This window comes from Triticum urartu, chromosome 1A (assembly GCF_056163025.1).
Source record: "Triticum urartu cultivar PI428250 chromosome 1A, HENAU_Tu73, whole genome shotgun sequence".
NCBI lineage: Eukaryota > Viridiplantae > Streptophyta > Magnoliopsida > Poales > Poaceae > Triticum > Triticum urartu.
In genome coordinates this window covers 552,292,447-552,302,458 of record NC_141873.1, presented here as the reverse complement: position 1 = coordinate 552,302,458, position 10,012 = coordinate 552,292,447, and the positions used below count along the sequence as shown (strand labels likewise).

Here is a 10,012-nt window from a genome sequence, read left to right as displayed (position 1 = left end):
TATCCCAATTTGTTTGGGACTAAAGACTTTGTTGTTGTTGTTATTGTTGCTCCCAAGTTCTTGAATTATGAAAACATTAATGTGCTTCGAAAATATTGCCAGGATTTTAATAAATGTTCACGCATTTTGAAGAACGTTCATCTATTTCAAAAGATGTTCACGAATTTAAAATTTTCCATGATTTGAAAAAATATCTTGGAATCTCAAAAAAATTCCCACAAATTGAATTAAATTGTGACGAATTAGAAAGTGTTCGTGATATGAAGAAATGTTATTCCCCGGACCATTGATAACCAGGTGCGCGCGTTCTGATCCGCTGTAACAAAGCAGTTCGGTCCGTGTCGGCGACGAACGGGCCCAAGAAGTTTGGGCCTTGACAGGCCAGCAGACCGACCCATCAGAACCGCTCTGGCTAACTTTACTTGACCCCCGAGGCCTCCGGCCCTTCCTCCTCCCCTCCCCTCCCCATCGCCGACCGCCATGGCCGCCGACCCTAGCTCCGACCTCGCCAACGGGGCCCCGGCCCCCGCCCCCGCCCCCGCCGCCGCGGGCGCCGACAAGAAGAAGTCGCGCGAGAGCGAGCGCCGCCGCCGCCGCCGGAAGCAGAAGAAGAGCAAGGCGCCCGCTTCCGACGCCGCCGCCGCCGACGCCGACGCCGACGCGGCCGCAGATGAGGGCGAGGAGGAGAAGCCCGACTCCAAGCCCCCGGTACGTGGATGGGTTTCCTCGGGTGGGGCTCGCGACGGTCTCTCTGACGCTGACGCTGGGTTGGTTTGGCTGTGCGCGCAGGTGGAGATCGAGGTGGAGTACGTGCCGGAGGAGCCGGACCTCGCCGACGGCCTCCTCGCCGACTTCAAGAGCATCTTCGACAAGTTCACTTTCAAGGAGCCCGTCGCCGCCGAGGTACCGGAGCCCGTCGATTACCAAGCAAAACCCTAGGAATCTTTCTAGTTCTAGCTGCCCCGCAGTGGAGCTTATTGTGCTATCTGCAATCTGCACTAGTCTTAATGAGTTGGTGGTTTGTGCTGGCAGGACGGGGAGAAGAAGGACGAGGCTGCCGACGCCGCGAAGAAGGGGTCGGGGTCCGACTCGGACGACGACGAGCAGGAGACCCAGCAGAAGAAGAAAGAAGGGGGCATCTCCAACAAGAAGAAAAAGGTTTGCTTATCTCTGTCTCTCTGTGTCTGCCTGATTGTTGAGTTACCTGTTTTTTATGCGCAATTGTTGTGGTTTCGTAGAAGGCGCTAAGCATGAATTCTGCTGTTTTGGTTTGTGCTTTGTAGCTTGAACAAAGGATGAAGATTGCGGAGCTGAAGCAGATATGCAACAGGCCCGACGTCGTCGAAGTAAGCCACCCCCCTCCTTTTCTTTTGCTGTGAACCAGGTGTGCTGGCAATGTGATGTGCCTGTGTTACTTTGAACGGATGTGTTGATGCAGCATCCTATCCTACCGCACCTGTCCGTCTAGTGTTTGCATCGCCAAAGGTTGCCAATGCTAGTGTGATCTGACCACCACCAATGGTCTCTAGTTGATATAACTCAAATTGCACCCGGGGATTTGTTTAAAGTCATGTATTATTGTCGTCTGGTCATGCAGCAGCTATTGGCTGCAGGCTTTGTAATAACACACTTCACCTCTAATGCTAGAAAACTGTGCTAGCAACTTTTACCATCACTTATTGTTGATATAACTAAAATTGCATTGGAGAATTTGTTTTAAGTCATGTACTATTGTGGTCTGGTCATGCAGTTTCCATTGGCCGTGCAGTTTGTAACAACGCACTTTGTTAGTGAGGATATGTTTGGTATTATGTAAGCTTTCTGATTTATCTGAGTAAATAATCTGTAGTAAGGTTCACGGCAAGTTAGATTATCTTAGGCTGGGTTGCTAGAAAAATGTGCCAGCAACTTTCACCTTTCACCTTTCACAGTTCTAAGGTTAAGATATACTCCCGTCCCATAATTTAAGACGTTTTTTGACACTTGCATTATGGGATGGAGGGAGTAGTATTTCTCTTGTTAAAGGCCATGACAGCATGCACACACGCGTACCCATGTAGCTTGTATCGGTGGTGTGAACATAAGATGAGAAAATGTCACTAAACTATTTGTTGTGTGCAATCTTTTTTTATCTCATTGCTATTAGCAGTGTAAAATTGTTTATGGATTAGCTTCAACTGATGTAATTATGCTCCTCCTGCCAGGTTTGGGACGCGACTGCATCAGACCCCAAGTTGTCTATCTGAAGTCTTACAGGAACACAGTACCTGTCCCAAGGCACTGGTCTCAAAAGAGGAAATTGTTGCAGGTTTGTAATACATGTACCATGAGTAATGAGTAATTTTGTTCTGCATAATTTCGTAATGAGTACTTGGATGCTCCTCTGAGAAATCAACCACACAATCATAATTTATTGTAGTTAGTAGTGGAGTGGTAGGCAGATGCAAACAGACCATCAGTTTTCTTTGAATAAAAGTGTTGGAGCATCTCCCTCAATTAATATCTGTCATTGAACAAACACTGCATGCCTTCATGTATTGTTACAGAAGGGTTTTTTTTTTCAAACAAACATAAGGGCCAAGGGACAGACTAATATGCCAGTCCCGAATTCACTCAATGTCGAGCACACATGGGGTTTATCCCGTAACTGCAACTGTTCGGGCCAGCACGGATATGCTAGTGTAACTCATTACGTAGTGCCATGGGGTGGGTCTTATTAGGAGAGGGGAGGGAACATAAAGTCGATAAGGTTTTTCCCCTCCCTCTTATACAGATATATAATTCTTGCAGGGATGCTGCAACTTCCTGGGAGCAAGGTCTTGGTGGTACTGTACTTGAGTGATAGTATGAATGCTAATGTGCTTGATCTAGTTGGTTCATGCTAAGCATTCCCTTGAAAGACATTTAGGTCCATCTAGGATCTTGACCTTTGGTCCTCCTTTATTTGCCTATACAGGTATATCATTTGCCCAGGCCTTTGCAACTTTTTTATATATCTCCAAAACATGAAATTATGCTTTGCTTCTTATTATCTATATCTTGTCGAATAGATTTTACATCATCATGTTGTTTCTTTCAGGGTAAGAGAGGTATCGAAAAACAACCTTTCCAACTTCCTGACTTCATTGCTGCAACTGGAATAAAAAAAATTAGACAGGTATGTTAATATCTTGGTCCTTTGTAGCAATGCTATGGACATTGTATCTCCCTTGTCAACTTGGTAACTTCAGTAGTTTTGTTTTATTGTCACTTCTAATTTTTATTCCACAAATGGGCAAGATGGACAAATTTTAAGTACCTTTTCAAATGCATTTTCAGGCATATATCGAGAAAGAGGATAGCAAAAAGTTGAAGCAGAAGCAGCGGGAGCGTATGCAGCCAAAAATGGGCAAGATGGATATAGATTATCAGGTCAGTTAATTCCTCTTGAGGCCAATCTGAGTTGCACATAGAAGCACATGCCATATATATTTGTGTGTTCTCCATAATGTGCAAGATGGATACAGAGCACTATTTATTTGCCCCCTGATTATAGTTGCAAATACAAGCACATGCCTGCGTTTTCTCCTTATCTGTTTGCCAGGTGTTTAATTACCTGCCACTTAGGCACTGATACTGATAATGTACACGTGAAAATATCATAGCTGATAAGTACGATGTGTTTCTTCCATATGTTCTAATTTTAGACATGAGTTAACTTCTGAATGTGCAGGAAAGGAAGTCTCACCTTAATTTTGTTGTGTGCAGGTTTTACACGACGCCTTCTTCAAATATCAAACAAAACCAAAATTGACTAGTCATGGTGACCTTTACTACGAAGGAAAAGAGTTTGAGGTACTTTTTTTTGCTTCGCTCTCTTCTTAATGTCAGGAACAGAGATAGTTGATATTTGTTTGGGAGATCCATATGTCTGTGTTCTCAAACCTGTCTTACCGAGCATAATACATGTATGAACTCAACAGGTCAAACTCAGGGAAATGAAGCCAGGTATGCTGTCCCGAGAACTTAAAGAAGCTCTTGGTATGCCAGAAGGTGCACCGCCTCCATGGCTTATAAACATGCAGGTATTGTTCTTTTTTAGAAGAAACAAACTCCAGGCAGCTGGTCTTCTGGTTGACTGATCTCTTGTTATTGGCCAGCTATATCAACTGACATCAAATAATTTTGGCAGAGATATGGTCCTCCGCCCTCATATCCTTCACTGAAGATTCCTGGTCTGAATGCCCCAATTCCTCCTGGTGCTACTTTTGGTTACCGGCCCGGGGAATGGGGAAAGCCTCCTGTGGATGAGGTAATTTACAACAAATGTGCTTTTCATGGGCTCGGCTGTAGTTAAATGCGGCTTCTGTAACGAAAATAAATTTCTTTTCTGATCTATTTATTTGTTTTTGGCTAACAGCATGGACGCCCCCTCCACGGAGATGTTTTTGGTATCCTACAGCTGGATGAACCTAATTATGATGTATGTTTGATCAGCTAATTTTCCTTGAAATTGAACTGCAGCTCTACTAGTTAACTGACTTGTGTTGCATTGTATTCCAGGAGGAGCCTGTTGACCGCAGCAAGCATTGGGGAGACTTGGAGGAGGAAGAGGAGGAGGAGGATGATGATGAGGAGGAAGAGGAGGAGGAACTAATGGAAGATGAAGACATGGAAGCTGGCATGCAGTCTGTCGACACCATGTCAAGGTTATTTCTAGAATAATTATTTGATTACTAGCTTAGGTTCTTCCCTAAGGGAACTATGTTTTGACGCCTCTTCTTGTTCTTTGTATAGCACTCCCACTGGCGTGGAAACACCTGACGTCATTGATCTTCGGAAGCAACAGAGGAAAGAGTCTGAAAGGCCAACAGATAAGCAGTTATACCAGGTAAGGGCTTAGCTTCAGTTTTGTGGCATTTCAGGCCAAATCTTATTATGGAGCTTTAGTTTGGCTTACTTATTGCAGTTCATAACCAACAATTTGTTCTTTTTCATCTGAAGGTTCTTGAGCAGAAGGAGGAGAAAATCGCACCTGGAACCCTCTATGGATCAAGCCACACGTATGCAACTCTAATACAACCTAGTCATCTCTACAATATTTTTTCCAATGAATTTCTGTTTCAGCCATATGGAGAACTCATTTTATATCGATAATTTCTGATGGATTCCTGTTTCAATCATATGGAGAACTCATTTTGTATCTTGCTGTTTTTGCAGGTATGTGGTTGGGGCACAGGATAAAGCTGGGGTTAAAAGGGTGAGCTTTTAACATTCCTTGCCCCAAGTATACAAGCATTCCCATGCCGTGCATGTTCCGATGATTCATTGACACATCGTTGTGATCCTCGTTTGCAGGTTGACCTTCTCAAGAATCAAAAGTCCGACAAAGTGGACGTCACCATACATCCCGAGGAGCTTGAAGTTATGGATGATGTTCTGGCAGCCAAGTAAGATCACTTCTCGCTCGCGTCTGCCAAGCTTTGCCTGTCAGTAGCCACGAGTTGAACCGTTAACGCCTTCCCTTTAATAAAATGATGAAAACAGGTATGAAGAAGCGTCCCTTTAATAAAATGATGAAAACAGGTATGAAGAAGCCCGGGAGGAGGAGAAGCTCCGGAACCAGAAGGAAGACTTCAGCGACATGGTGGCGGAGGTATGTTTTTACAGAGGCAGTCTTGTGTATCTGTTGAGCCAGAATCAAATACCAGCTTTCATCGAGCTGAATCTTTCCCCCTCTCCGATTTGCAGAACGCGAGCAAGAGGAAGAGGAAGCACGAGAAGGACGGGAAATCTTCCAAAAAGAAGGACTTCAAGTTCTAGACGGGGCGCCGTTTTGTTACCGTTCCTCTTCCGTTTCCCAGGAGGAGAATGTTTCCATTTCTTCCTGTAGCTTGTACTATAAATCAAGCTGTGTATGTATACTTAGCCTCTGGCAAATGTTGAAGTGCTGGATGAGAAGGCCGGACGAAAAAAAAAGAAATGAAGCTGTAGTCCATGCATGAGAGCAAGTTATGATGTTAAATATAACTGCTAGCATTAGTTTATTGCTGTTATGAAGAGTGGTATGCTAAGTTTGCTATGATCGACATACTCATCTGAGAAGAGTTTTGAGTGCTCTGCTGGGGAACAGATGCTTTAGGGAATAATTTTTCCGGACAAATCAGAGTCTTGGTGTGAGATGAAGTTTTCATATTTTTGAAATGCTGAAAAGAAAAAAGGCCTTTTATTACCACGTAAAAATAATATTGCCATATGCAATCGGTCCTCCCGTCCCCCTGCAATGAATTTGCCTTTGTCACCCCTCAGGTCAGTCTCATGGAACACCTTATGCCTTTCCCATAAAAAATACCAGGCAATAATGGCAATCATCTCTCGAACATGCTGAATATCCATCATGGACAAATCCTATTATGGCAAAAGAAGTAGAAGCTCTAGAGCCGCCATCAACTTCATAGGCTCTATCAGTAATTTCATCACCTCCAATCATCTCTTGCTTTCTTACAGAGAAATAACATGTGTTTTGTATCCTCTGGGCTCGAAGAACATAATGGACATTAGAGTGAGACTTCCATGTGTCTATTGTCAAGCGTAACACGACATGGGAGAGTACCTTGCAATGTACGCCAGATAAAAATATTTACCTTTTGCCGGGCAAGAATGCTTCCTAACCCTACACCAAAATAGGGCTAACAGTGGTTTATCATCCATTCCATTAATACACCTCAGTTTAGTTTCTTCAGGCGCAGCTGATGCAGTTGCCCTGACTTCTTCATTTTCTTCAGGAGCACCACTAGTGGATGCCCTGGTAATTTCATCAGCGGCTGGAATGCAGCATCAGCCTAGGAACTTACATTTTCTTCAGCACCCTGAGTGTCATCAGCGGTACTAGCATGTTCTTCAGTAGGCTGAGCAGATGCTTCAGCAGTAGTGACTTCAATGTGCACAGGAGCAGCAACACTTGAAGTGAATTTCTTCATCAAGTTGACGAATCGGACCTTGGCGCCCTTCTAGTCAGCCTTGTAGGCTTCAAATTCTTCGCTGAGCTTCTTGATTTCAGCTTGTAGTGCGAGAAGCTGCTCAGGCGAAAGATTGATGACGTTGTCCTTTAGGTAGCGCTGCTTTTTGTATTGCGCTTTCTTCAATGACCTTGCTTGGTCATACTTCCATTTTTCTTCTCCAATAAAAGCAGTCAAGACATGACTTTGACCAGGAGTGAGGTTTATCTCCGGCAAAGGCGTGTTTGGGTCCTTGTGCCATAGATCAATGAATTCTAGGATCAACTTTGGATCCAGTAGCATTGGCACATTGCTGCCTTTGGCTCTAGCGGCCCTAGCCTGCCCGTCTCTGATGATTTCGGCAAGTTCTTCATCATCAGCCTCATCATCAGAAGGCACTTGAAAGGCGACCTGCTTCTTGTGAGGACTAGGTCGAGGGCCTCGTCCAGCAGTAGCCTTTTTCTTCAGCAAAGAGGGGCCAGTTGAAGAATTTGGTGCAGCAGAGGAACTTGCAGATGCTCCTGAGGCAATTGAGAAGCATGTTGTCCTTTGACACGTGGCGAGATGCACAAGTGCAGAGGATTTAGTTGGAGCAGCTGAGGACTTTGACGGAGGAGCTGAAGACTTTGTAGGAGATGCAGGTTGAGGAATTGGCCGTGAGGGCATTGAAGAATCTGGCCGTGAGGGCATTGCTGAGGAGCTGGGCCGTGAGGGCATTGAGGTTGAAGCACTTGGCTTGAAAGCAGGCTTCTTAGGCATGGCCTTCCTTGGCTTGCTTGCAGAGGTCTCAGCAGCAGTAGCAGCAGCAGCAGAGTCTTCATTAAATTTCCTCACTACTTCTCTTGCCTGTTTTGATAGTTTGGCCTGGCGCTTTGCCCATTCATCAGGATAATCCTCACCGTGCTTGAGGCTGGTAGGGTCTGCCAATTGGCCAGATGCCAATGGAGGTCTTGGTCATGGCGGGTTGAGTGTGAATTTCTTCATATACTTGGGAGTAACATATCTGTACTCCCTCCATTCACGTGCCCATCTTCTCTCTATCCTTTGTATGCGCACCTTGCGCTAATTTTTGTCCTCCTTGCCAAATTTGGCCTCATCAGGAGTGCAATAATCCTTGTATATGTCATCGGGGATTTCGAAAGCAATATTGACCTCAGGCCTTTTTCCACCCTTCTGTGGCTTCTTACCATCAGCCATTTTCTTCAGCTGAGGAATATGAACAACAGAAGTTTCTGAAGAGGTGTGCAACTTTTTTTCGAGGAACGCTGCAAATGAGTTAGTTGATGAGAACCTAGTGATTCAGTAGAGGACATGTGTACCTGTGAACAGAGTATAGTTGCGAGGAATTTGGAGAGGTCATATGCGTTCTCAGAAGGTTTTTCAAAAAGAACAAGTTTGAGGAATTTGACCAGATGAGTCTTGAGGAATTTCACTAAGCGTTCTTTGTCTTAGGTTCCAGAGTTGTATAGATCAAATATCCACATAATTGCGGAATCTTGAAGAAAAATTATTGCTTAGAGAAATGAATCAAGAGCAGATGACATGTGAGGTGTTCAGTGTGTGAAGGTTTGAAGAATAAACACCATTGAAGATTTTTAAGAAATCATTTGAAGCAACGAGGGCAGTAAAAGTAACTTTTAATTACCCTTGATGAAGAACACGATGAACTGGGAAGTGTAGATGTGAAGTTCGTCAGTTCAGATCTTCCACGCCCTAACTTGGCAGAGGAAGACAGCTACGGCGGCGGCGGAGTGAAGAAATCCGCAGCCGATACGAGTACGACGGCGACGAGGTCGAGGCAGTGAAGCTCTTCCTCACCGGCGGCGATGAAGTAGCGGCGGCGCTAGGGTTTGGGAAGCTCGAGCCGGAGTGAGAACGAGCGAAGTAAAAAACGAAGTGAGGAAGAGGTTGAGGTATTTATAGTGCGAGTGAAAAACTGTACGCCCGAGGAAATCGGACGAACGTGCCCCTGGCCCTTCTCATTCACGTGACATGTGCCACCCACGTACTGAGAGGTGGCGATTGTGTAAGATCGTGGATGAATAGATAAGTATTGTCATGGGATGCGGAACGGTTTAAGCGGCAAAACCAAAAATTTAGATAAGATAAGTTAAAAGTTCCGTTCACAATTTCTTCAGCTGACAAGAACACAGTGAAGATTTTGAACGAGTTTCAAATAGAACGCACATGAAGAATTTGTGAAAAGATTGGGTTGAGTTTAGCATAGAGGGGGAAGGGTCCGATCACATTCACTTAGCAGAAGAAATCAACTTAAAGAATTAGCAATAAGTGAATGCTGTAGAGGATATAAACTCATATATATATTTCCAATGAAGAAAAACGACGGAAATAGTGAAGACAATGCAAAGTTGAAGAATTTGAAAAACTGAGGAATTTCAAAAACCGAGGAAAAACTCAAATTGAAGATTTTCAACTTTTGGTGGTGGCGTAACCCACCATATAAGAAAGCTGACTTCAGATACCGCGTACAATTGTCGTAGGGCTCTGAGAGTCAATTTCTTCGTTAATTTCTTCACACTTAGAGGGTTAGTCTTCATTGATTGAAGAAAAACATTACTTTGTGTGTTGCACATCTAAGTCATCAAGTCAGCATAAGTGTTAGGATGTGTGTCCTTTTCAGAGAACATTCGAAGATTCTAGGATATTTAGCTCACACCTCAACTTGCTAAATCTCTTCTCATCCAAGGGCTTAGTGAAGATATCGGCTAGCTGTTCTTCAGTTCGTACATGCTCAATGAAGATGTCGCCCTTCAACACATGATCACAAAGAAAATGATGACGAATCTGGATATGCTTGGTCTTTGAATGCTGAACTGGGTTATGAGCAATCTTGATAGCGCTCTCGTTGTCGCAGTAGAGAGGAACATTCTTCACGTTGATGCCATAGTCCTTGAGTGTTTGCTTCATCCATAGTAATTGAGCACAGCACGATCCAGCAGCAATGTACTCAGCTTCTGCAGTGGAGAGTGATACACAGTTCTGTTTCTTCGAGGACCAACAGACCAAAGATCGTC

General features: G+C 44.3%; 1 protein-coding gene across 1 annotated transcript; it reads left to right on the top strand.

Moving 5' to 3' along the window:
- Positions 1-454: 454 nt before the first annotated feature.
- LOC125529511 (uncharacterized) lies at positions 455-6,061 on the top strand. The gene is given in 19 exon segments (XM_087531118.1): positions 455-708; positions 790-903; positions 1,033-1,158; positions 1,284-1,346; positions 2,205-2,232; positions 2,235-2,308; positions 3,080-3,157; positions 3,319-3,411; positions 3,748-3,834; positions 3,963-4,064; positions 4,172-4,291; positions 4,400-4,462; positions 4,543-4,688; positions 4,777-4,870; positions 4,984-5,042; positions 5,200-5,239; positions 5,338-5,429; positions 5,566-5,635; positions 5,731-6,061. Coding segments are annotated over 19 exon segments (1,749 nt in total). The 5' UTR covers positions 455-480; the 3' UTR covers positions 5,803-6,061.
- The last annotated feature ends 3,951 nt before the right edge of the window (positions 6,062-10,012 follow it).